At 37.0% G+C, this 27,667-nt stretch overlaps 1 protein-coding gene across 4 annotated transcripts; it reads left to right on the top strand.

Annotated features, from left to right (window-relative positions):
- The first annotated feature begins 93 nt into the window (after nucleotides 1-93).
- Nucleotides 94-27,278, top strand: DCUN1D5 (defective in cullin neddylation 1 domain containing 5). 4 transcript variants are annotated; one of them, XM_072821762.1, is made up of 9 exons: nucleotides 105-500; nucleotides 1,240-1,462; nucleotides 2,516-2,607; nucleotides 7,871-7,941; nucleotides 8,348-8,439; nucleotides 22,509-22,617; nucleotides 22,702-22,806; nucleotides 24,464-24,566; nucleotides 26,944-27,278. In XM_072821762.1, the coding sequence occupies exons 4-9, from the start codon at nucleotides 7,900-7,902 to the stop codon at nucleotides 26,997-26,999; spliced, it is 507 nt and encodes a 168-aa protein (XP_072677863.1). In that variant the 5' UTR covers nucleotides 105-500; nucleotides 1,240-1,462; nucleotides 2,516-2,607; nucleotides 7,871-7,899; the 3' UTR covers nucleotides 27,000-27,278. The 4 variants fall into 4 exon arrangements, with proteins under 4 accessions (XP_072677862.1, XP_072677864.1, XP_072677865.1 ...); XM_072821761.1 differs by lacking the exon at nucleotides 1,240-1,462 and having other exon boundaries at nucleotides 94-500; XM_072821764.1 differs by lacking the exon at nucleotides 8,348-8,439 and having other exon boundaries at nucleotides 104-500.
- Nucleotides 27,279-27,667: the final 389 nt, after the last annotated feature.

Below are 27,667 nucleotides of genomic sequence, written 5' to 3'. Positions count from 1 at the left end.
GCACGCCCCGCCCCCGCCCCCGCCGCGCACGCGCACGCCCCCGCCCCCGGCCCGGGCGCACACGGCCACGCCCCCGGCGGCAGCGGCGTGCTGGCGTCACTTCCGGCACGGAGAGGTCCGCATCCGGGTCAGAGCGCGGCTCTCGCCCTCGGAGTGTGTGAGTGGTGGCGGTGCCGCGCTGTCCGCGTTCTCTCTCCTCCGTGCGAGGCCGCCGCAGTGTCCACTGCCGGAGAGAGCCCCCGGCCTCGAGCGGAGGAGGGCGGGCGGGGGATCCGCGAGCGGGCTGCGGCCGGGCTGGGCCGCTGCACTGCGGGCTGGCGGCTTTGCGTGTCCGCCTGCTGCTGTGTGTGGGAGCCGGCGGACAGCGACCCCCTGCCCCGGCTCCCCTGGCCGCCCTGCCGGGGAGGGCGGAAGATGCCGGTGAAGAAGAAGAGAAAATCTCCTGGGGTGGCAGCGGCAGTGGCGGAAGACGGAGGCCTCAAGAAGTGTAAAATCTCCAGGTATCGCCTCCCCTTCTCTCCCCTCCCCTCCCCTCCCCCGCCCCAGCCCCTTCCGTCTTCCTTCTGCTGGGCGGCAAGAGGACACGCCGGCGGGCCGGGGCTCAGGGGGTTCGGGGCTCGGGCCCGGGCTGGGGAGACGAGCCCCCGCCGGGGGAGCCTGCTGCCCGGCGCGGGACCCCGCGAGGCTGTGCTCCCGACTGCGCCTCGTGCTCGGCGTGCGCGCCCCGGGAGGGGCTGTGGGATCCGCCTGGGCTGGGGCGGTGCGCGCCCCGGGGGTCCGGGGGAGAGCCGGGACGGTGCCCTCGCCTCTCTGCCCCCCGCCTTCCTGCATCCCTGAATCCCCACTCCCACCTGCTTCCAGACCTGGAACGGAGTCCCAAGTCCGAAGGAGTCGCTTAGACAATTTCTCTGTAGCGAGTGAGGAAGGGAAAGGAGCTGGGGTCACGGGGACCTGACGACCTGGGGGGGGGGATAGAAAGCGGAGCTCCCTGTGCTGGAATCGGCCTCCCCACTGGGGATTTGGAAGATCCCGGCTGGAACTACAGTGCCTCCACCTGCGCCAAGTCGCGTACGTGCAGAGTGGGAAAGGCCGCGCTTGCGGTTTTGTTCTCTAGCATTCAAGATGCTCTTAGCTCTCGGTATAAATATTAATAATTTGGTAGTTAATTTACCCAGTGTCCTCTTGGAGAGAGAGAAGATGAAGCAGAGCTGTAATTATAGCTCTTTGATCCCGTTGTAGCGTGCCATTGAGGCACCACAGCAACGTTGTGTGCTGCACAAAATCATTGCAATTTGGGTGTGAGAAGTGGCTCCTTTGTAAATCTCCCTGGGTGTCTGACGGTATCACTGGTTGGCACTTGATGTAACAACCTCAGATGCAACCATTACAAGAGGACTGTAGTCAGCGTTATAAAGACGAGGTAATGACAGAGCTCTGCTAGAGAGATCTGCTTGCAAGTCAGGTAGGTACCTTAGCCCGCGCCCTCCCTTTGCAGTTGACTGAATCTTTCCCTTTATTACTGAGGATATTTGGGGCTCTTGGTGTGAAACAAGGTAACTCACTGCAATTTGACGGGGCTCCTCCACCAGCTCTTATTTTTTATGAAGCATATAAATTAGTTCTTTATTGCTCTAACTTGTGGCCATCTTAAGTGGTGACATCAAAATTATTTAAATGAACCACATTAAAATATCCAAGCGGTGTTCCTAAAACTCAGGTGATACTTTGCTCTATCAACTTAAACTGTTAAATATGGTGCCTTTATGGATTACATTACTCAGTAGCTAATGTTGTAGCATTTCTAGGTCACTGTGGTGGTGTAGCTATCCCAGCTCTTTGAGACATGGCTCCCTGAACTTCATTAAATCCTAAAGGCCGTTTCTGAACTTCCCAACCTTCAAGGATTTTGTGGAAGAGATAGGCTTTGGGATTAAATAGCTTTGGCCCAATTATTTGTGCAATTATTATCTTCTTATTTGTATCTTTTGTTATCTTTTGTTTTTAATCTGTAGAATTTACTTATACTCTTGGGTCCTGGATCATCTTTTATCATAAACAACTGTTAATATATGATTTTTAAAAAATATTAAGTATCAAAATATATTTTGTAATATTTTGTTTTCAAATGTGTGTCCATTATGCACAGATATAATTTCCATATGAATCAGCAGAAGAATCACTGTAAGGACTAATACTTTCCCAACTACCAATCTTGTGTTGAGACTATTAGGTTGAACTTCCATGTGGTCATGTGAAATCTGGGGAAATTATTTTAGTTGATATTTTTGGATTTTGTTAGTGAGCAAAGTAGCATTTGGGTTTATTAGCCAGAAAATTTTGCGTATAGAATACTGTTTCAAATTGCAAATACTAAACAAACTCCCAATTTTTTCCTATGATAGCAGCTGTAAAAAAAGTACTTTGTTTACTTTGAATTGAAGTGGTTCATATTGAACGTAGCTTTTCACTGAAAGTTGAGCCTTGATAAAATTCTTAGGCGTGTGTGTTTTCTAAGCTATTGCAGATCCCACCCCCCTGCTAGACTAATAAGTGGAGACGAGCATTTTTCAAGCAAGAAGTGCCTGGCTTGGTTTTATGAGTATGCAGGTAATGAAATTAATATAAGAAGATATCACTCACATGCTTGAAACATTTGTTTGGTTCATTCATTTAACAAATTATTTATTGCAGGCCTGCTTTGTGTCAGTGCTGTGTCCTGGGATCAGGGTTAATTAAGACTGGGGATTATGGGCAGACTAAGAATTTGGGGCCATGTCAGATGATATTTCTTTAAAAGTATAATGAGGTATATAATTAATGGGGGGGGGTGAGACACATTTACTATTGATACAGTTTGTAAACAGATACATTTATTGGTTTATGTCCATTAGCTAAAGTAGAGTTAATATTGTGGAAAACACAAAGTATGTAACAAAACATTTTATGCTTTACATAGTTCTTATTTTTCTTTTCCATATTCTATTGAAATTTTTCTGAACCCAAACTGACATTTTCTGAAACTGGGGAGGCTTAGTAAAAGATGTAAGATTCAGATCTGTTATTATACAACACATCTGCCCCTTAATCATTGATGTTTAGCTCTGTTCAGTTCTACTAGAAATGTGATAAGAAAGTGAACAGACTGATATTAGTACAGTGTGATAAATGCTGTATTAGAAAGGTGTTCTGTGGTAGTTGTAGGAGGAAACTGGGCTTCTGAGGGGCACTCACTGAAGCCTAGGTGAAAATGGAGGATGCTCTAGGCCTGGGATGGGGTTGTAGCCTGGGGGTGAAAGTCAGAACCCCCAGGGAGACTCACAGTGAGGCATATAGGGAAGAATACTTGTTTCCTGTTTATTCCTAACTTTGTCATAAGCATGTATGAAAACATTTTTCCCCCCTCAGAATGGTTTTGGTCTTTTGGAATTAATGGTTTTACAGCTTCTCCCTCCTTTTATCACTATCATTCTTACTGTTTAAAATAAAACAAGAGTGGTGTCTGTGCCATCACTTTCATGTTTAGTGCTGGTCAGTTAACATCTACAGTATAATCTGGACTTGAGGTATAAGTTTAAGCTAACCGTATGGAAAATAAGACTGTTGATGGGTTTACCGCAGCTTCACTGTTGAATCAGCTGAGGGATCCCCAAAGTATAATTTAAAAATTGTTTGGTAACAGAACAGATTCTTTCTAGACCAGAAAAACTGCTATTACTGGCATCCCAAGACAATGTCTAACCCAAATTAAATGAAGGAGTTCATTTCTTACTGACCTCCATTTAAATGTTGACCCATTATTCAAAATGCCAGCTATACTGGAATTAATGATATAGAATCAAAAGGTCACTCATCTTATTTCACTTACAAAGAAATACCATAAAATTAGTCCATTTTTTTTCTTTCATGCTTATTTGTATTTCCTCTCCTTGGGACTTTGATGGGTAGCAAAATATTCTAATTAGCTCAACATGTATTTCCTATACTAGCATTTTTGTAGTAGCCAACACAATAATTTCTGTCTGTACTTCAAAAATCATAATTATATAATGTTATCTTACAATCATTCTGTTAAGTAAGTGGTGTTATCCCTTTTTATAGATGAGAAAGCTCAGGTTTAGATTGAATAATGACAAGAGTTGAATAGTGACAAGAGCCAGGATTCAATGTTAGGTCATTCTGATTGGAGAGCCTGTGCTTATAATTACTACTAGCTTATAATTTCTTTTTTAAATTACATTCATGGCAACTAATTTTCCTTTTATAAAAAAATATTAGTAAATGTACTTGAGGGTAGTTTATATTATGTCATTTACTGAATGACTCATTCAGTAAATATTGAGCATTTGCTGTGGGTCGGGTGCTGATAAGTGCCAGGGATATAGTCATGAACAAGTCAGACAGGGTCCCTGCCGTTAAGGGACTTGCCTTCTAGTGGGGAAGACAGTAAATAGCTAAGGAGGCAAGACAGTTAAAGATTGTGGGGTGCTATAAATAAAAATATGGTCAGGTGTAGGGATAGAAAGTAGGAAGTTTGGATGGACGTTCAAGTAGGGTGCTTAGGGAAGGCCTCTCTAGTCATTCCTTGGGGCAGAGACTAAACCTAAGAAGGAACCAGTCATTTACCAAACAGACAGTAACTGTTCTGTCTTAAAATGGGGATATCCTATATTAATATGGAGACAATATTGCGCTTCCTGAGAATACATGTAAAGCGCTTCTCACAGTATCCAGAATGTAGTTAGAACTCAGTAAATGTAAGCAATTATTAAAAGGGTAAATAGCATTATAACATTAGATTTACTGGTTGTGTAATTTTACAGTTCTGTTGCAGAATTAATAGGACAGCTCCTGTGAAGCTCATGTTGAACGTGCTGTGTCATTCATTGAGCATATTTTTTTCCCCGGAGTATCTGCTATGCCTGGCATGCTTTTAGACTCTGCAGATATTCCTGGGAACATTTTATGGTTATAAACAAAATGGACTCTTTACTTTTAGTTTTAAAAATATTTTACTACTAATTTTGTTAATAAAATATCATAGGTGGTATGCGTTAAGCTTGACGGTTTTGCCCTTTCAACAAGACCTCTCATCTTGAGTGATACTTACATTAGCAAGGACTCTGTAATACAGGGGGCCTGTTACTGGACAAAATCATGGAGATTGAAAAGGTACTTTTAAAATCTTACAAAGAACCCCAAAATCAGGAAAGAATTGCTAACTTCTAATAAAGTTCTACCAGCTAGTAGAGTGAACTCCATCATTCCCATATCTTCTTAAGTTTAGTAGCAACTTTTTGCCTGAGTTAAATTCAGCTCCAGAGTAGATTGGAAGACTATATTTCCATAAGTAAGAGAAACGTTATGCTGCGCTCCAGGAAAAGAATATTGGTATTGACCTTGTTTTAGAGTTAGATTTGTTATTATTTGCATTGCTTTGGGAAAGTCACTTAATATTTACGGGAACATCTTGTGTATGTCTTCTGTAGCTCCCTATAACATAATTGGTTTCTCATCTGTTGTTAACCACTAACTAGTCCCCCAGTTGACTATTTCATGATGGTAACTGATCATCTTGACATGACTCTTCAGCTCTCTCTCCTGATTCCTAATGATGATAGATTTGAGGGCAAGTTAGTTTTCTTTTTCATAGGAATAATTTGTTTTTTCCATTACATTTTTAATCTAATTTTCACTTTCAACCAAGCCATATATAAGGATACATATTCAGTTATATTTTTAACAGCTTTATTGTATATGTATGCTTTTAAAGTTACATAATTAACACATTCTCATAAATTCTCCAAATATATATTAGGAAGTGAAAGTGTCCTGTAATTACCACCCCTCTCACCTTTTAACACCTCACTGCATAAATAACTGCAGTATTTATTTAAACCAGAAAATTAAATAAGGCTTTTGTTTTCAGACCATGTTTTAATGTCATCTTAGCAGCCTGGATCTCATCTGAAGTAGCAAGAATATATTAGTCCACATACTGGTTGGCTGTATTCTGTGGAAAAACACACACACACACACACACACACACACACACACACAAAACCCCATAGGGTGTGGGTTTCATGCTGTACTGGTGAACTAATCAGGTGGTATACAATGCCACCTGAGTAGCCATGGTCTAATCTGTGATTTATGAAGCTCCAAAATTTTTATAAGCCCTTAAGAAAGGAAAACAAGATTTGTTTTGGCCACTTTAATATTTGCAGACTTTTCAAAAATCAAATGTGATAACATAGTTCTATTGTACTTAATAATTGTTTTAAATGATTGTTTCAGTCTTTTAGATTTTATTTATTAGCAAGAGATAATAATGAGAACATGCCAGTGGGGGAGGGCAGAGGGAGAGGGAAGACTCCCTGCTGAGCAGGGAGCCAGACATGGATGGGCTCCATCTCAGGACCCTGAAATCATGACCTGAGCTGAAGGCAGACGCCCACCGACTTGGCCACCAGTTTCAGTCTTTTTTTTTTCAAGTGAGATATGACATTAGTTATGAAACTTCTATTAAAATACATAGTTACACATTTTTTTCTTGTGATAAAACTTTTAAGATCTACTCTCTTAGCAACTTTAAAATACAACGATACAGTATTATTAACTGTGGTCATCATGTGGTACATTACATCCCAGGATTTATATATTTTATAACTAGAAGTTTGTACCTTATGACCACCCTTCACCCATTTTTTCCTACTCCCCATCCCTGCCTCTGGCAACCACCAGTCTGTTCTCTGTATTTAAGAGCTTGGGTTTTCTTGCATGTTTGTTTGTATATTCCACATATACGTTACAATTGTATGTTACTTGCCACTGACTTTTTTAGCTTAGCAGAATGCTCTCAGAGTCCATTCATGGTGTCTCAAATTTGTTGTAATCTTACCGAGTTAGGAAAGGGACCTAGCAATGATGTAATTACTGTCTTTTGGGAATCTGATAACATAAAATATGAGAATTGGTGTATTGACTTATATTTAGTGTTAAGGGAGAAAAATAAGAAACAAGATAAGTATCACTAATTTTTGGACAAGCTAATTGAGGGATTAAACTTCTGTTTCTGGGCAGCCCAGCGGTTTAGCACCGCCTTCAGCCCAGGGTGTGATCCTGGATACCCGGGATTAAGTCCCACATCGGGCTCCCTGAATGGAGCCTGCTTCTCCCTCTGCCTGTGTCTCTGCCTCTCTCTCCCTCTCTGTGTCTGTCATGAATAAATAAATAAAATATTTTAAGAAAATAATAATAAACTTCTGTTTCTGTATTAAGGTGGAATATCTAATGCTTTACTATCTATTTTAGATCCAAGGTGACAAGGGAAATAGTAATTTCTCTGAGTTATTTATTTTCAAAATATTTGTATCTTTTTAAAGTATTAAATTTTATTTGGTTGTATTCACAAGGGTAATAAATGACCTTATGTTTTAGCAAGAAAACGAGTATTCTCTGATTACTGTCTTGAATTGTGGGCTGTTCGTACACATTCTAGTAAAATTTCTCGTGGTTCTTTGTATTTATGCATTGCCAAAAATTTTCTTCAGAGAAGGCTCTCCGTAAATGTTTTTTTTTTTTTTTAAAGGATGGGTTCAAGTTACTGTACAAACAAGTGACTGATATGAATGCTACTTCATTTTTTTCCCTTAATTTCATTTTGTAAAGTGTGTAAAGAATATTTCAGAAATTTTACATTTTAAGTCATATATCAAATATTTATACCTTTATAAAAAATGTGTCAAAATTCAGATTTAGTTATTTAAAAAATTTTTATGGTGTGTTCATAGATGCCTTTAGTGCAATAGCTTATGTTTTATGTTGATATTAATATAACAATAAAATATGTAAATTATTTTTGTCTTTGAAGGTCCTGATGAAGTTGTAGGGCCAGAAGGAATGGAAAAATTTTGTGAAGACATTGGTGTTGAACCTGAAAATGTATGTTTTATTTCTAAGAATGGAGTATAAGTGGGGTATAGCATATTTACATATTTCTAAAAATCGAGACACTTTAATCTTATATCAGAATTTTGTTTCTTCATGTTTAATACTGTAAATTGTCATTTTCATATTTGTAACCAATTTAAGTTGGGCACATGTTCTCTTTCTTGATACAAATGTTATTTGTAATAGAGTGAGAGAGATTCTACCTTCAGAAACTTAGAGCTTTATACTTTTAAGAAATTGGCCCATCTAAATTTCTTTAGAGTTAATAATGCCAGAGGTTGTACTCTTTAATAGTTGGAAGATGGAAATAGTTGTATAAAAATGCTCTCCATGATAAATACAGACATGATTATCTCTGCTGACTTTTCCCCTATCCTTTATGTTCTGTTCTTTCCAGATTATTATGTTAGTTTTAGCGTGGAAATTGGAGGCTGAAAGCATGGGATTTTTTACCAAGGAAGAATGGTTAAAAGGGATGACTTCATTACAGTAAGACATTTTTTTAAAAAACAAATTTGATGGCCTATTTGAAGATCTTAATTGATATTTTGTGCTTCGTAATTTTTAGGAGTAAGGTTTCACCTTAATCAAATTGGTTTGATCTATAACAGTTAGGGATTGACAAAATTTATATTGTGGTCTTGGCAGAATGAATAGTTACCCCATTTTTCATAATCTTGAATAATCTTTGTACAGTCTTACCAAGATTATTGACTTGAGTGAATTAGAGGTCTGTGATCAAAGTGATTTGTTCACAGATTGAGCAAATGATTTCTTTCTCTGAATACAGAGTTCTGCTGTGTAAGGAGTTTGTTCTTTGGGCAGACCTAAGCTCTGGGGCCTCTTCTCTTCAATTTTATGCTTCATTTTGAAAAGGTATTTGAAGATAGAGTTACATGGCACTTCTTTTTTATTTCTTTTTTGCCAAATGAATCTTACGAAGAACAAAAGCAGAAAGGTTGTATGGCAGCCCTGCAACCCTTAGCCATGTTCTAGTTAATACTTTCAGATGCTGCCTTTGAAACTCTGATAAGTTACAGAATTGCTCCTTTACAAAAATAATTTGATTTTTACTTTGCATAGTAAAGTGTGCTTAGTTTCAGAATCAGTTAGTAATTATGTATTATTTTTAAATTATGTTCCTAATGTTCATGCAGGATGTTACTAATTACCAAGATTCTAAAATAGAGGAAGCATTAATTTATAATACTTTTGAGCTGAAACCTGGGGGTCAATTAGCCATGTGGTTTCCTGTTGTGGTTATGCTTTTATTAACACATTTAGCTATTCTTTACTACTTGTTTGCATGTCCTTACATTTCAGAATACCTCAAGATATTCTTTTAAGTGCATCTGTTCATATGGAACTTGAATTTTTATATTTGAATTTTCAGCATGTAATGCTTTGTAATTCTCCTTTTTAACCAGAATTAACATAATAGATATTTTAAATAGATTCACATAAAAACTTTGGCTTATATGAGCCAAATTATAATTTCTAGAATAGAACATAAAATCAACCCTGTCATTTCAGTCATTTTTTATAGGTGAGAGAAGGGGTCAGACTCAGATAGGTGAAGAAAATGTTTACCCAGGTTCACATAGCTATTTAGTGGCTGAGCTAGGACATAGAATTTATATTTCCAGATTACCAGTCTAGCATACTGTACTTCCTGTTATTTTTCTTTATATATGTTAGCAATCTTTATAAAATAAAGGACTATTATTAACTTTTTGAATCATAGTATTTATAGCCTAACCAGGCTTGAATTCTGTCATTCATCTAGGTGTCATAACATACCAGATTAAAATGATATTGATTCTGAAATTCTTTGGAAATATCCAACCCTCAGTTAGCTTTTTAGAGAATGATAAAATGTACAGACAAGTATGCAAAGAATATAAACTAGTTCATATACAGCTTTGTACGTTTTATTAAAATTTATATCTGTTGTAACATGGCTTATTCATTGTAAGACATTTTATTTGGCACTATAATTGCTTTTTTGTACTGCTGCTGAATTTTTTGTATACTGCTTTTTTGAACATCCCAGCTAACAAGTGTGTGTGAATTTTTTTTTTTTTTAAGATTTTATTTATTTATTTGACAGCGTGTGCACAAGCAGGGGGAGCAGCAGGCAGGAGGGGGAGGGAAAGGGAGAAGCAGGCTTCCTGCCTAGTGGGCAGCCCCACGTGGAGCTCATCCCAGGATCCTGGGATCATGACCTAAGCTGAAGGCAGACCTTAACCGACCGAGTCACCCAGGCACCCCACAAAGTTTATTATTTGTTTTTGCATAACTTGATGTAATATAAAGAGCCTTTGTATAACAGAAATGTGTGAACACACGCATTCCTAATAATTACTCTTGAATAATTAGCATATGGCTTTGGGTAAAAGAATAGAAATTGATTTAACCCTTGAACATGTATTTTTTTTATCAGCACTTCTTTTCTATGGGAAGTTCACAAGCTATGCAACATAAAAGCAGTTACTGAACACTTAAAATTGACTCAGGTTTCTGTTTCATTCACTTATTACCCCTGCCCCTCTGCTGTACTCTATGCTATAAAGCCTTGGAATTGCTCAAATGAGTCAAGTGCTCTTGACTGAGAAAATAGTTGTTTTTTTCCCCTATGAGCTAGATTGAAGTATCTTTTATTAGGTAAGTCTTAACAAGTCCTTGAATTTTCTTGTAAGAAACTTGCAAAGTCTATAGTAGTTTAATATTTAAAGCAGGAGAGACAGAAGAATCTATGTAAGTCTTAGGTTTTTATTTATAGTTGCCTGATATACTTGGTTTTATTTAATTCACAGTCATAAAATGTAAAACTTCACAGACTTGATTCCCTTCATAGATTTTTTTTCATATTTCTAGGATTTGACTTAACCTGGGCATAGTTTTTTGATGGTCCCTAAATTGTCTTAATATAGTTATCATTGTTTCAAATTAATTAATTTTAACCCTTAGAAAACTTTAGTAGAGCTTTGTTAAAGAATAGAAACAGGTATTAGAGTATAGACTGTGCTCAAGGAAGGTAGACTATAACAGCCATGATTAAATAAATCTGTAATTGTGTAGACTAGACTACTTCTGTACTTCATTTATTTTAAGGCTGTTTATACATACAGACTTTTTGTAACTGAATTGCCTTTCTGTTTTGTGCGGAAGAATTTGTGGGTGTGAGATTGTGTATAATTAGACTAGAATGGCCATTTTGTAGGTTTCAAAGGATGCAGTTGCACATCCTTTCCAGGGATTCTCTTCTGTGTACTTCCCATCATTGTTCAGTAACCACTAGGTTGCCCCACAGGTTGGGTTTGATCTGTAGACACTTGTGGTAAACACCTCTGTTATGTCAGGTGCTGTGCCACTTCCCTGTGACCACAGTGAAGCATAAGGTAGCTCTGCCCTTTGGTGAAGATGCTGAGAGGGCAGGAAAGCCCTGTGGTGCTATAACTGTACATCCAGGTGGAACATAACACGTGCTCAAGTATGGAAGCACAGCTGCTAATGAGATCAATTTAGGCTATGGAGACAGGAAAATCTGTATACATGGATCATCATATGAACTGGGCCTTGTGAATGATCAGGATTTTGATGGTTAAGGATATAGGAAATACTATTTCTAAAGAGGAAATCGTGAGCAGAGCCTTGGGAAAGGAAAACGTGTGTGTGAGGGAAGTGGTCTGATTGGTTAAAATCAAAAGTACATAAAATAGACAGGTTTGAATTCCAGATGGTAGGGATAATAGCTATATTATGGAGGGCCTAGGCTAACATGTGGAGGGAGCTTAAACCCTCCCTTACAGACTGGGAAACCATCAGATAGTGTGTAGTTGATCTGATGCTCATAGACTCTTAAGAGCACCTTAGAAAAACTAGACCTTATCCCTATTATGATGCACAACACATTCCATGTGGATCTTCCTTGTATCTGTGGATGCAAGACTCCAGGGGTACTTATGTTTTTGTGTGGGCATGCCTTACTGGCTGGAGTGGAGAACTTTTCTCACATCTGCTAGCTGATGGTGGTGTTGGAGCAAGAGGGAAATACCATGTTGGTGGAGAAAACACTTAGCATAGAACTTTGAAGACTGTACTTTGATTATGATCATGAGAAAAGGAGGCAGGAGGGAGCACCTGCCAGGAATGGCAGCAATCACGCTGCCTCTCAGTACATTACAAGTTGTATTGAGCCCTGGACTGTGAAGATTCAAGACAGTGGTCTGGCTTGACTTGACTTGGTTTAGGTGAGAGAGGAATGGGGAACATTTATCTGATTGTTCGGTGAGGATAGAAGAGTGTGATGGATGGGGTTGCTGTGATGTGTGGCTGTCATTCATGTAGCATTTGGGGCCCAACTAGTAATTGCTGTTAGCATTCTTTCCCTCTGCTCTTAGTGACAACTTCAAATGCTCTTCTCCTCATTTCCAGGTGTCCGCAGAAATGTGCTGCTTGGGTCGGTAGACCTTATTTGAGGAAGTTCTAGATACAGAATTCTGAATCAGATTCTTCTGTTGTGGATCATCAGTCTGTCCAGCATACTTAATGAGACTTCTCTAAGGAAGAGAATCTCACTTAGATCTAATACATGAATGGTAATTTCTTCTCATTTTAGAGGTCTTTAAAGAGGCAGAAATGTAAACGCCTCCTTTGCTAATCAAATATATAGCAATACTCAGGAAATTAATGTCCAAGGCCTACAGTTGAAATTTAAATCCATTTATATTCATTCTAACCACAGTGGCCGTGGAGAATGGTACCTATAGTACCAGTGTCTCTAAAGTCTGTGGGGTTTTATTTCGTTGTTATTAAAAAAACTCTTTCTTGGTTTCCATGACATACTAGTCTTGTAATGTATTAGTGACAGCTTGGGTATGCTCATTGGTTTTTCTGTGTCCTTTCACAGTCTTTATGATGTGGGTAATAAACGTGGAAGTTTGTACTCTGTTTTTCATTCTTCTCCAAGAAGAAAACATCACGTTTGTTCTGTTAGATTCTTTCTCTGCTCAAGATTGAGCTAGACCATTAGGATTGCTATGAAATAGTGTGGACAGAGTTACCAGGGGGAAGGTGATTTTTAAGCCATTTGCCTCAAAAGGAGCATCTCAAACTAAGAACTGTTCTAATCATTTAACTCGTGTATTCTCCTTTAACTTCATGGTTGTCTGTTACTGTTTCTGTCGTGTTAAAATGAGGAGAGGAGGCTGGAGAGAGTCCGTGAAGCCACCTGACTGCAAATGGAGAAGTTAGAATTTAACCTGGTCTCTCCCTGTTTGACTTGAAACTTTGTTCTTTGCTTTCTCTCTGTCCTAAGCTTATTGAAATCATATCCTAAATAATGTTGTTGTTCTGTGTACCTGTGGAATGTAAAATATTTGGAAAAGGTGATTTCTTGGATTCTTTTTCCTTGGTGACTTGTAAGTCACCACTTGAACACTTTATAATTTCATTGAAACTACAATTTCCCACTAACCTTTCCCCAGGTAGGGATTTTGAAACTGTTTTAAATTAAATAAATACATATTTTGTGCTTATTTTTGGTATTTTTACTTTACTTAACAAATACTTTTGAAATGCTTCTATATGCCAGGCCCTGAAGAATGATTTCAAATTCTGGTGGTAGTGAGAGGAAGAACTTCTATCCTTTGTTGTATTTATCTTCCTGAATCTCAAGTGTATTAAGATTCTGAATGAGAATTTGTGTGAAAATGTGAATCACATTACTAAAAAATATGTGAAAAGCACTTCTTCAGGAAGTTACAAAGATTTAGATGATGAGGCTCTACTTAAGATAGATATACAAGGAAGGTAATACACATAATTGGCTCCTTAAAACGTGGTAACTCTGAACATTATCAACTGGTAATGATTCTGGAGATCCTGAAGACATCCAAATTTTCAAACAGCATCATGGGAGCATTTAATCTGAGAATTTGTTTCTGTTTCTTTTGCATATCCCTCTGGTAGAAGTGTAGAAGTTAATTGCATTTTCAACACCATTAAAGCTTTATTTTTCACGTTATGAATTTTTATGCTGATAAAAGCTACTTAATGAAAGAGTAAGTAATAAATTTTTTTTATAAGATTTTTATTTTATATATACATGAGAGGCACAGAGAGAGAGAGGCAGAGACATAGGCAGGGAGCCTGATGCAGGACTCGATCCCAGGACCCCAGGATCACGCCCTGAGCCAAAGGCAGATGCTCAACCACTGAGCTACACAGGCGTCCCTAAGAAATACATTTTTTTTAATTTATTTATGATAGTCACATAGAGAGAGAGAGAGAGGCAGAGACATAGGCAGAGGGAGAAGCAGGCTCCATGCACCGGGAGCCCGACGTGGGATTCGATCCCTGGTCTCCAGGATCGCGCCCTGAGCCAAAGGCAGGCGCCAAACCGCTGCGCCACCCAGGGATCCCCAGAAATACATTTTTAATAAATAGTAAGAATAAACTTTTCTTGTTTCTGTATGAAATACATTGTACACTCATTCATATATAGGAACTAGGCCCCAGACAAATTGGATAGTTAACTTATCTAAATTTTGATTTCCTTTTCTGGCCATATGGCAGACTAAATGTGCAAAGAAACCATTTATCATGTAAAACACTTAAATGCTGGATGAAATATAAAAGCATCTTTTAAAAAGCATGCCTAGACTTGACTATAAATTAAGAAAGATAATCAGAGACCAGAAATGTCAAGAGATGGTGATACCACAGGGATCTGTGAAGCTGGCATTTACCTTAAGGTTATCGACCTTTTCCTCATCACCTAGGATCTAGCCATTAACCTTGGTGTATGTTGCAAGTCAGAGACAAAATTGCAAGGCCTGAGTAGGGTGAGAATCAGATCAAAAACTCTGATGTCACATCTGTCCAGTAGTTGGAGATGTGATAGCCTGGGCTTGGTTCTACATACAGTGAAGGGCTTATTCGTGACAGAATTCTTACCAAAAATTCATCATACAGATTAAAGGCTAAGATTCATTATTCGTATGACAAGCTAAAAAACTGTTTTACAAATGTCCCAGGTGAGTAGTCTCATGTGTACAGTGGAAGCGATTCTTCTGTATAGGAATGCATTTAAACAGAAGCTTCAATTCTGCAGAAAAAGGTTCAGTTTTTATTAAATAATAATAAAAAATCACTAAGCCTATTGGGAAACATCTTAAACTTCAGAATTAGGCTTTTAATGCTAGCATTTTGAATTGTCATAATCTCAGTATAAAATAACTACATTAAATATATTTAAAGAAATAATAATGGTGTCAGATGATCAGATTTCAAATGTGTAATTAAATCTCTGAAAGTAAAAAATAAAGATTTAAAATTCAGTGGATAAATTACAAAGGAGGTAGATGTAGATAAAAGTAGGAATTGGTGACTTATAATATCTGAGGAAAATAGGAAAGAGGCTGAGGGATATAGTGGATACATTTTTTTCACCGTGAGTTTTCTGTATATTTTAGATACAGTCCTTCGTTAAATATATGGTTTGCAAATATTTTCTCCCACTCTGTAGCTTGTGTTTTCATCCTCTCACAAGGACTTTGGCAGAGCAAAAGGTTTTAATTTCAATGAGGTTCAAGTTGATCAGTTTTTCCTTTTATGAATTGTGTCTTTGGTGTCAAGTCCTAGAATTCTTTCCCTAGATCCTGAGAATTTTATCTTAAGTTTTTTTTCTGGAAGGGTTTATATTTTTATATTTTACATTTAAATAAGTAGTGCATTTTGAGTTTATTTCTTTAAAAGGTGTGAGACAGGTTTTGGTGTATTCTTTGCCTACAAAAGTCTACCTGCTCCACATTCCTATTTGTTGAAAAAGATCTTTCCTCTGTTGAATTGCTTTTACACCTTTGTCGTGTATCAGTTGGACATACTTGTGTGTGGTGGGTCTGTCTCTGGGTTCTCTGTTCTGTTGTTGATGTGTGTCCTAACCTTCTGGCAGCACCACCTAGTCTAGATGACAGCTGCTATATACTAAGTCTACAATCACATAGACTGATTGATTTTTTCTTTTCTTTCCTTTCTTTTTTCTTTTTTTTTTGTTTTTTTGTTTTTTTGTTTAGAGAGAGCACAAGCAGGGAGAGTGAAAAATCTCAAGGAGACTCCCTGCTGAGTGCAGAGCTTGAAGCAGGGCATAGTCCTAGGACCCCAAGATGACTGATCTTTTTTCAAAATGTTTTAGGTTTTCCAATTTCAATGCTTTTCCCAAAATTTTTGAATGATCTTCCTTTTACTTATAAAAATTCTTATTTTGGTTAAACTGCATAATAAATATGGGGAGAATTGATACTTGTATCATTTTGGGTCTTTGAATTACATACAAGATAGATATGGATTTTTTTGGTGTTTAATTTCCTTGATCGTTTGGGATAGTTTTCAGCATACAAATTCTGTACTTTTTGTTAGAATTACACATGAATGTTTCATTTTTATTTTGACCACTGTAAATAACCCTATATTTTTAATTCCAGCATCCATATGTTCATTACTAATACAATTGATTTTTATGTGGTTGTCTTGTATCCTGTGACCTTGCTGAACTCACTTATTCTAAGTTTTTGTGTATGTGTGTCTTCCTTGGGTTGTCTACATAGACAGTCATGTCATAGGAGTTTAACATAAAATAGGAAAATGGGAACTGTTTTTTTTTTTTTTTTTCTTTTCTGGTCTTGTATGTCTTTTATTTCCTTTCCTTGACATACTGCATTGGCTGGAACATCTACCATTGTGTAGGATAAGCATGGTGAGAGTGGACATCCCTTCCTGGCTCACCATCTCAGAGGGATGTGTTCAGTCTCCACTATAAAGTATGTTAGCTTTGGTTGTCTGTAGTTGCTCTGTATCAAGCTGAGGGAGTTCTCTTCTGTTCATGTCCTTCTGTGAGTTTTCAATGATTGCACGTGAATATTTTAAATGCTTTTTCTGCATTAAATCTAATCGTGTAGCTTTTCTTTTTCTTTTTCTTTTTTTTTACTATTGTGATTACATTGATTGGTTTTTGAATACTGAGTCAGTTTGCTTACCTGGAATGAATCTCACTTGGTTATGGTGTCTAATTGTTTTTATACACTGCTGAATTCTTTGTTAATATTTTGTTAAGGATTCATGAAGAATATTGGTCTATTATTTTCATTTCTTTTCCTTATGTTACTCCTTGGGATGTATTTGACACAACATTGTTTTGGGTATATAACATAATGATTCAATATTTGTGTATTTTGGGAAATGAAATGATCACCACCATAAGTCTAGTTAACATCCATCATCATGCATGGTTAACAATTTTTTTCTTGTGATTTTTTTTTTTCTTTTTCTTAGGATTTTTATTTATTTATTTTTCTGAGAGAAAGAATAAGCTGGAGGAGAGGCAGAGACAAGCAGATTCCCCTGTGATTAGGGAGTTCCATGTGGGACTCAATCCTAGGACCCTGGGATCGTGACTTGAGCCCAAGGCAGAACCTTCACTGATGGAGCCACTCTGGCACCCTTCTTCTTTTTTTTTAATACTACCTCTAATTGATTTTGGTGTCAGGGTAAATCTGGCTATATAAAAAGAATTGGGGAGTTTTTCCTTATATTTTATTTTTTGAAAAGTATAGCATAGAATTGGTCTTCAGAGATTGGTAGAATTCTCCAGTAAAACCACCTGAACTTACGGATTTCTTTTTTAGAAGTTTTGAAATTTTGAATTTGATTTTTTTAATTGATGTAGGGTCACTCAAATTACTATTTATTTCAAATCATTTATCAGATTATTTAGTATTGTTAGTGTGTGTTTCATTTTTCAAAGAACTGGTCCATTTCATCTAAGTGGTCAAATATATTTCCTTTCGATATCTATAGGTCTGTAATGTCATCTTTTGTTTCATTCCTGACAGTGGTGATTTTTGTATTTTCTCTTTTTCTTTGTCATTCTTGCTAGAGACTTGTCTGATTTATTGACTTTTATCCAAAGAATCCATTCTTTGTTTCATTGATTTTTCTATTTTTCTATTTTCAGTTTTATTGGTTTCTGCTCTTAATTTACTCTCTCCTGCTTTAGATTTATTTTGCTCTTCTTTTTCTTGATTCTAAAGATAGGAGCTTAGATTATTAACTGAGATTGTTTTTTCTTTTTTAATATTTGCATTTAGCTGTGTGAATTTCCCCCAGCATTGCTTTGTGTCTCAGGAAATTTGACTTGTGTTCTTAGGTTCACTCACCTTGGTATACTGACTTGCTCTCACCCTTGGATTATTTAGGAGTCTGTTAAGTTTCTAAGTGTTTGGAGATTTTGCTATTTATCTTCCTGCTATTTCTACTTTGGTTTTGTTGTAGTCAGAGAACAGTTCTTTAATATTTTCAGACTTTTCTTAATGACTCAGGCTGTGGTCTCCCTTGGTTTATGTTGTTTGGATGCTTGAAAAGAACACGTATTTTGTTGTAATTCAGTGACATATTCGATTAGTGTCCGTTAGGGCTCGTTGGTAGATAATGTTGAATTCTTTATGTTTGCTGATGTTGTGTCTAGTTCTGTCAGTTGTTGGCAGAGAAGAGTGTTGATGATTCTAAAAATAATTATATTTTTGTTTATTTCTCCTTTTCTCTAAATTTTTGCTTCACATATTTTCTTGTTCTTGGTACAGACACGTTTAGAATTGTTAGGTCTTGGTGGATTGACCCATTTATCATAATGTTCTCTCTGCTCTGAAATCTACATTCACTGATGTTAATAAAGCTACCCTTCCTTCCTTTTGGCTAATATTCCCATGATGTGTCACTTTCATTCTTTGAATTTCAGTCTGCCTATATTACATTTGAAGTCTGCTTCTTCTAAATAGTATATTGCTGAGTCATTTTGGTTTTGTGGGTCTTTTTGATCCACTCTGTTAGTCTCTGTCTTCTAATTGGTACATTCCGACTACTTACATTTGATATAATTATTAATATATTAAGGTTTAAGTCTGCCTTGTATTTTACAGTTCAGAAGTTTCCATTTGGTTCTTTTTTATGTTACATTTCTTTTCTTAGACTTTCTGTTTCTTTGCTGAGACCTTCTATCCATTTGTTTTAATGTGCCCATAATTGCTTATTGAACCAGTTTCATAATCACTGCTTTAAAATATACATCAAATAATTTTAAAACATTTCCTGTCATTTCAGTATTTGCACATACTGGCTCTCTTTTTACATTCTGCTTGACATCTTGGTTGTAGGTATGACAAGTGCTTTTTTTTTTCCTGGAACCTGAAAATACTGGGTATTATGTTACGAAACGCTGGATCTTACTTAAATCTTCTATTTTAGCCAGCTTTTTCTACCACCACCTCTGCAGGAGAAGGAATTCCTCATTACTGTTGGCAGGCGTAAGTTCCACACCCTCACTAGGCCTTCTCTGACCTACCCCAGGTAGCAAAGCAAAGCTACCCCAGTGCACTACTTACTACATGCTTTTATGTGGTTTCTACTGACAGGACAGGCGTTGAGAGGGAGGGAGGACCTTCCCTCATCTGGTGAGGGTGGGCTGTTAGGGCTTCCTCCAGTCTTTGCTGCCATTGGTGGGCATGGTAACAGTTTTTTCTGTGGTAGTTCAATGTTCTGACAGTTTGTTTTCTTGCTAGGTTGCATGATTTTTACGAGGAGAGCAGATTGTTGTTGTTGTTGTTTTCTCTATCCCATTGGCATTCTGGTTTGCTGATTCCTTCATCTCCAGGTCTGGGATAGATAAGGCAAAAACAAACAGCAACAACAACAACAAAAAACCCCAGGAAACTCATCACTGTATTGTTCCTCCAAGTCTTTCACAATTCTTCCAGGCTTATGTTTATTTTATAGCTAATGTCCAGAGCTTTTAGTTGAATTAGCAGGACAGATAGGGGAAAAGTAGGTTTACTTCATCTTCCTGAAAGCAGAAGTTTTCTGTCTAATAAAAAGAAAAGCAAACCTTCTGTCCACCTCCATCCCAGTCTAGTTAGTGTCACTTTTCTCTGCTCCCTTTTAGAACCAAATTCTTTGACAGCATTTGTCTATACAGTTGACCCTCGAACAATGCAGGAATATTTTATTGAAACCTGGAAATTTTGAGTATTGTGTTATAAAACTTTGGATCTTATATAAACCTTCTGTTTTGGCTAGCTACCTCCAACACCACTCAGCAGGAGTGGGGGAAGTCCTAATCATTGTTGGCAGTAGGGGGAGTTCCTGCAGTCACAAGTCCCTGTGTTACTTCTGACTTCCCTGAAAATTTACAGCCTCCTGTTGATTGGAAGCCTTACCCGTAACAGTCAAATAACACCTATTTTTTTATGTTAAAGGTATTACATGCTATACTCTTGCAGTAAAGTAAACTAGAGAAAAGAAAATGTTCTAAAACAGATTCCATCTGTAAGTGGATCTGTACAGTTCAGACCTGTGTTGTTCAAGGGTCACCCTTGCTTAGTGTCCCCCCTCTCTTCTCAGACTCTTAAACCTAGTATCTTATCTCTTCTACACCTCTGAAATCATCTTGTGAGGCATCAGTGATAAGTGGAGAATCCGTATTCATCAGAACTGTGGTAGAAGTTAAAACTGTACTTAGAAGAAAATCTGTAGCCTGTTACACTAAAAGAAAAAAAAACCCCTTTATCCCCATGAACTAATATGTGATTTAAGAAGTTAGAGAAAGGATCAACCTGAAGAAAGAGAGAAGAAGATGTTCAGATATTAGTAAAACAGAAAGCAAAGCTGTTAAGAAATTCTGGCAAGATGATTAAGAAAAACAAAAAGCATAAATAAACAGTAATGTATATTAGAAAATGTTATAAACATAATCATCTTTAAATAAAATTATATGTGAAATAAATTCTCAGAAAACTATATCCATGATCAGTTAATTCAAAAAGAAATAGAAAATCTGAATGGTCCTATAACCATTAAAAATGCTGATTGAGTGGTTAAAAATTCCTTCCCAAGGTGAAAAGACCTAGGTGGTTTCTCAGCTGATTTTGGACAAATTTTGGACAAATGCTAATTCTAGTATTCAGTAAACTTTCAGAAAACAAAAAAACGGTACATTATTTCACTTTTCTGAGGTTTGTGCTATGAGTTTGTTATCAAAATTAGTAAAGAGGGTGTGAAAGAATGAAATTTACAAGCCTATCTCTTTTATGAACATAGCCAAAAATCTAGCAATATATGAAACAGGTAGCATTACCCAGTTTGGCTTATTCTAGGAATACAAAGTTTAATCAACTTTAGAAATTTATCCAGAATATTTACACCTTAATAAAATTATGAATCACATGTCATATGGATTTAGAATAGTGAAGGTCTCAGTTAAATCTAAGCATGCTAGATGTCTGCTACGTGATAAGTACTGAAACTCAGATTTGAGTAGGATATTGTGGGTCACAGTAGATGGACCCTGATTTAATGGAAGGGAGTCCAATGGTCTGTCCGTGATGGCAAAATGTGAGTTAGGTTTTGGCTAGTGATATTTTGTGAAAATGTTGGAGGGAACACACCTCAGGTAGAGGCAGTAATATGCGCTAAAGCATAGCTGTGGCATTTGTGAGGGGTAGGTGAGCTAGAGCATGACAAGTATGGGGACCTGGCAGGGGATGAGATGAGTTGTGTGCCATTTGTGAAAGGTGTCCTCCACTCTGCTGCTTGCTCAACATTGGAGCATCTATCAGCCCAGTGAGTCAGAATGCCAGTGAAGATCTTTGAGAAATCTGTTTGCTTTTTTATGTTTGGTATCTTATCTTTAGAAATAACATGGATAACTTGTTGGTACTCATTCGTCTATGTACCTAATTTGAGGTCAGGTACTGCCACTAAATATTTACTTTGATTTTTGTTACTAAAAATGTAGGAATCTGAATCTATGACTGAAGCACTAATGTGTTAATTTTCCCTGTGTTATATCCCAGACTTTTTTTTTAATTTTTAAAGATTTTACTTATTTATTTGAGAGTGAACGCGAGAGAGAGCGTGAGTGGGGGAAGGCAGAGGGAGAAGCAGACTTCCCACTGAGCAGGGAGCCCATTGTGGGGCTTGATCTCAGGACCCCAGGATCATGACCTGAACTGCAGACAGATGCTCAACTGACTGATCCACCCAAGCATCCCTATCCCAAACTTTTAAAACCACTCATGACTAATCTCTTTTCACCAGCCTGGTGCTTGAGAACTTTCCAGTGAAATATGTGACAGAGGCCTGATTAATTTCCTTTGTTCTGCCATCTTTTTAAACCTTACGTGTGGTTAAAGCACATTTTTATATGTCTCAAGAGGTATTTGTGATTTTGCTGGAGCTTTTCATTAAATTGTATTTTTTTTAAAGGAAAATCATTTAACTGAAATTTCATTGATTGCCAGGTTTTCTCTGTTTTTTTTTTTTCTTTTAATTCCATTGGTAGATACAAGGCAATTAGTTAATAACTCTAAGTTTGTGAATCAGAATTTTAAACCTAGGTTAATTTAATGAATGCACTCACTTTTTTCTTAATGCATTCTTCTAACCCCTTAAAGATGCTTTTATTAATTTTCTAGATCGTATAATGTATTTGGTTTTTTTAATTTAAGGTGTGACTGCACAGAAAAGTTACAGAACAAATTTGACTTTTTGCGCTCACAGTTAAATGATATTTCTTCGTTTAAGAATATCTACAGATATGCCTTTGATTTTGCAAGGGTAGGTGGAATTTCCATATTTTGTAATTTTAACCTTTATTTAATCTTGAAACCACACTTAGAAGAATTTTTCCTTGTATTTTAGGATAAAGATCAGAGAAGCCTTGATATTGATACTGCTAAGTCTATGCTAGCTCTTCTGCTTGGAAGGACATGGCCATTGTTTTCAGTATTTTACCAGTACTTGGAGGTATGTATGTTTTGTTTTTTGAAAATATTAATCTGATTAATACTAAATTTTAATTTTAAAGCTCAATCTGATGGAAACTATACCTTTTGATTGAGGAGAAACAAAATAGATCTTTGGATCCTGTGCTTTTAAAAAAATCTACTTTAGTAAAAAGTTTCTGTTAAAATGTGTGTGTGTATGTATGTATATATATATATAGAGAGAGAGAGAGATTGTTATTTTTAGATGCAAGTTCATGTTCATCAATATAGTCTGTAGTGAGATACTTCAATTCTAGCCCTGCATCCCCCCCATAAAAAAAGCAAGTAACCTTCAAGAAATACATTTTAGCAAAGACACTCTTCATGAAAAATTAGTTTCTTGGGTTTTGGGCAGAAGAGAGATGCTAGTGTACAAATTTCAAACTTCTAAATCAGGTTTCTTTAATACAAGATCATAAGCTGAAATCTTCATAAGGGAACCAGTTGTAGTAATAAACTCTCCTTTTCACTTAGGTTCAATCTAAATAATTAGAATTAAAATATTTTATGTTCACAAATATGAGAATAGCTATAATCCTGTACTTGAATGTACTGATGAGTAAAGAATGTATACTGACTTCATGGAGAAAGTATTCTTTTAGAAAGTTTAACACAGCACCCACTGCCGGCAGTGGTTCAAAGATACTGTTCTTTTTTCATTTGCATTTCTTTGACTCTCTGTCTGTTTTTGTGCCCTTTTGATTTTAGGGGTTTTCTTGAATTACAGATGCTTTTGCTTTTTGCTTTGAAAATGATACCTCATAAAGCTGATTATCCTAGCACATTCCTCAGAGTAACTTTGTTTGAAGCTTCTGATAAGAAGCAGTGATATGGAAAGGACTTAAGTGAATGGGTTTCATGTACATTTATTTACATCCTTAAGCCTAATAAAGTGGGCGTAATGAAGGCTAGTAAAACATATTTTTGATGGATGTTATCAATCTTCCTTGTTAGTTGTTTGGGACAAAAATAAATAGAACTGAGTGTAAAAGTATTCACCTCTAAGGAAGCTGAGAGAACTAAATATTTTTTAACACTTGTTATGTGGAGGGTGTTCGACCAACAGTGTTTCTTAAAATCTTTATAATGCTGTTTCAAATTATGCATTAACCTCCTTCAGCAAATGAAAAAATGGGCTCTGTTGTTAAACAGTGTTCCCAGGGTCCCTCACGTAAGTAGAGAAGTGGGGTTTGAACCCAAGCCAGTACTCTTTCCACAGCCTGCAAAGATGTCAACTTCAAAATGTGGTTAAACAGTAAATTTTATCGAAGAAGTGATGTTCTGGGCAGCAGCATGAGGGAGCTTAATGTGTGTCATATACATCATAGATCTTGATTCCAGGGTTGTTTACATAGGTATATACATGGGTAGACATCAGATTTTACCGTTACTGGTAGTACCTTTGATGCTCCTGTTATTTCTCTAAAATGAAGGAAAGATAAAGGAAAATGTAAATTGGATAATGTTAACATGTAAATGTCCCTGAGACTTTTCTTAGAAGCATCAGTAATTTAAACAGGAATTAATGTTTTAAGAAAGACTTAAATTACAAAAATGTCATAATTAGATTTCTTGAAGTCAAGTCCAAATAAATAATGCCTGTTCAATATTCAAAATATTTATATCATTTTCTACAGCAATCAAAGTATCGTGTTATGAACAAAGATCAGTGGTACAACGTATTAGAATTCAGCAGAACTGTCCATGCCGACCTTAGTAACTATGATGAAGATGGTGCTTGTAAGTATGATACAGTGTTTTTCTATGAAAATAAAATTTATAGAACTATTATATGAGAATATACATTTGTGTAGTATTGCCATACAGGGTTTAAATTTCCTAGCAGTAACTCTTATTATTTAATCATGTGAAAAGTGTTGGGGAGGCAGGTGTAGGACCTAGACCAAGAGCTTAGATTGAGCATTATTATAAAATCTATGCTGATGGGGTGCCTGGGTGGCTCAGTCACTAGAGCGTCTGACTCTTGATTTTGGCTCAAGTTATGATCTTGGGGTTGTCGGATCAGCCCTGTGTTGGGCGCTGTGTTCGGAGGGAAGTCTGCTTGAGATTCTTTTTTCTTCCCCTGTTCACATGCTCTCCCACTAAGTTAAACACTCTCGCTCGCTCTCTTTCATATAAGTAATATCTACACTGATAAGTGAAATGTTATCATTTCCTCAGTAACATAAAAGCATTAAAGCTAAAAAAAATAAGCATTAAAGCTAAATTTAAATTACAATTTTTTTGCGTGTAAAAGCTAAAATTCTGCTTTCTTGCCTTCCCTTCCATTTCCAGTGGAAGAAAAGTGCAGTCATGACTTAAAAGACAGGAAAGCAAACCATCAACTACAGTTGAAAAACCTTTAAGTTATCAGGGTGCCCATTCACAGTATAGCAAATAATGTCAAAATAACTTTCCTTAGAAATTACTGAGTAAATAGTTAATGAAAAATAATTTTTGGGGGCGCCTGGGTGGTGCAGTAGATTAGGCATCATACTTTTGGTTTCAGCTCAGATTGTAATCTCAGGGTCATGGGATCAAGTCCTGCCTCTGGTTCCATGCTCAGCAGAGAATCTGCTTGGGATTCTCTCTCCCCCTTCCCCACTTCTTGCTCATGCTCTCGAGCACGTGCTCGCTCGCTCTCTCTCAAATAAATTCTTTAAAAAAAAAAAAAAAAAGGATGCCTGCCTGGGTAGCTCAGTGGTTGAGCATCTCTGCTTTTGGCTCAGGTCGTGATCCCTGGGTGCTGGTATCAAGTCCTGCATCGGGCTCCCTGCAGGAAGCCTGCTTCTTCTACCTGTGTCTGCCTCTCTCTGTGTGTCTCTTGTGAATAAATAAATAACATCTAAATATATATATATATGTAATCTTTCAGTTGTTCAAGTTATCTTTCAGTGTTTTTCAATGATAAGGGGGCAGAATGCCTTAAAATGGATTTTTGAAGTAATAAGTTAGGTGAGCCACATTTTCTAAAACAGTGAAAGAAATTTTCAGTTTCTACCATCAGTTTGGTTGAATGTGTTGTTTTAGTGTTGGGAAGAATTACGTGGTAAGATAATTCTTATAAATTGAAATGTGGACTTCTTTAAAGAAGGGATAACTTTATTTCTCTCTGTATATACTGTGATCTTTCCCTACAAAATGGTATACAATTTAATATTTTTAGAAACAATACCTTGCAACAGTAAGCTGGCAGCCCAGGGACTGTATATGGCCTGCAGATGTGTATATTTGTGTATGTTTTGAGTCAACCTTTAAATTAAGAGTTTTTGCATAAAAATAAAGCTTCTAGATTTGTTTGAAAAATCAGAAAATCTGACAACTGTAACTGGCCTGTAAAGTTAGTGGGTAAAGCTGAGTAGTAACTTATGTTGGACTTGGTTTTCCATTTTGCTGGCCCACAGTTTATGCCAACAAGTAGGTTGCTTTCCAGCTACCATTTATTCTTGGGCTTCCTGCTACTTTTCTTAGAGAAGTAGGTCTATGAAAAATAAAAGAAAAAGAGAGACCACCAGAATGTTGTGTGTTTTAAGAAAAATAGAGCAAGCATATTTTTTTCTGACAATGAGCTTTCCTCTGTTTAAAAAAACTAGAGAGAGAACAGTGAGTTCATTAAAGCCTACCTGGCTTCCGTAAGAAAATGAGTTTGGAACCTCCGAACATTTATACAAATATCTTTTATTAGAATAGTTCTTAGGTCGAGTATTGTTAGGTACCTGCTTTGTGTTTAGATTCATACTAGGTCCTGTTACCAGCCACCCTTTCAACAAGCTTACACACATCTTGGCATTTACTAAGTTAAACACTAAGGTAAACACTTTGCATGTTCCTTAATAATTAAATAACAGCTGTGAACGTTGAGAAAAAGAGAGAGTTTAATCTTGACTTAGTTATTGGAGAGTTCATCCAACACTTGAACCTTGGAAAGGAAGTTGCTGCAAATATCATGGTGGGAAGTGCCTTACGTCAGAAGAGAAAAGTCTAGGGGAGTGAGCCCCGGTAAGCAGAACAGCAGAACTCACGCGACAGCCAAGCGTCTGTCCTCATTGCTGGCATGGAGCTCGTGGAGAAGGATGAGTTCACTGAATTCTAACAAAAATTGTTTCTTTTTTTCTAGGGCCTGTTCTTCTCGATGAATTTGTTGAGTGGCAAAAAATTCGTCAAACATCATAGCAAGAACTAAATGTGAAGAAAATGCAAACCTTTTTGCACTCACGTGTATACAGGCTAAGGAGACAAAAAAATCCAAAGGGTGCATTTTCATTCATATGAAAGACTTCACATAGTACTTTTTTTTCCTTTTTTTAAAGGAAGTTTTCTTGTTACATGTGATGGGCATTGAGCCACACCTCTTCTGAGACTGAATATTGAAGCTTTTGTTTTGAGTTATGTTTATAACATTTATTTCAGAACAATAAAGATTCAGATTTGTGACAAAGGCCTTAAAGTGAAGATGTCCCTTCAGTGTCAGAGTGGTATTTATTTTTGTAGATTTTAATCCTTGAATTTTAGAGGATGTTTCTCACCATGAATTTGGAATTTTAAAGATTTTAAACAATCTTAATATTTGGCAATGCAGTCCACTGATAGTATGGCTCATTATAATCATCTGTGCACAATTAGGAAGAACATTGGCCTTGGCTTCTGGGATAATGATTTTCTGATACAGGTAATAAACAATATTTCTAGATATTGAGAGTTTTCTGGCTCTCAGCTTTTGGTTTTCTGTGAAATCTCCCATGGTCTTACACACATACTTAATCTGAGAAGTTGAGAATTTGAACAATTATGTCCTGGTATTTTGTTTCCTAACCATTAAATGGTATTGTCAATAAGCGTTC

The sequence above is a fragment of the Canis lupus genome, chromosome 3 (assembly GCF_048164855.1).
Source record: "Canis lupus baileyi chromosome 3, mCanLup2.hap1, whole genome shotgun sequence".
Lineage (NCBI taxonomy): Eukaryota > Metazoa > Chordata > Mammalia > Carnivora > Canidae > Canis > Canis lupus.
Note: the sequence above shows the minus strand (reverse complement) of the source record. Positions and strands in the feature narration are given on the sequence as shown.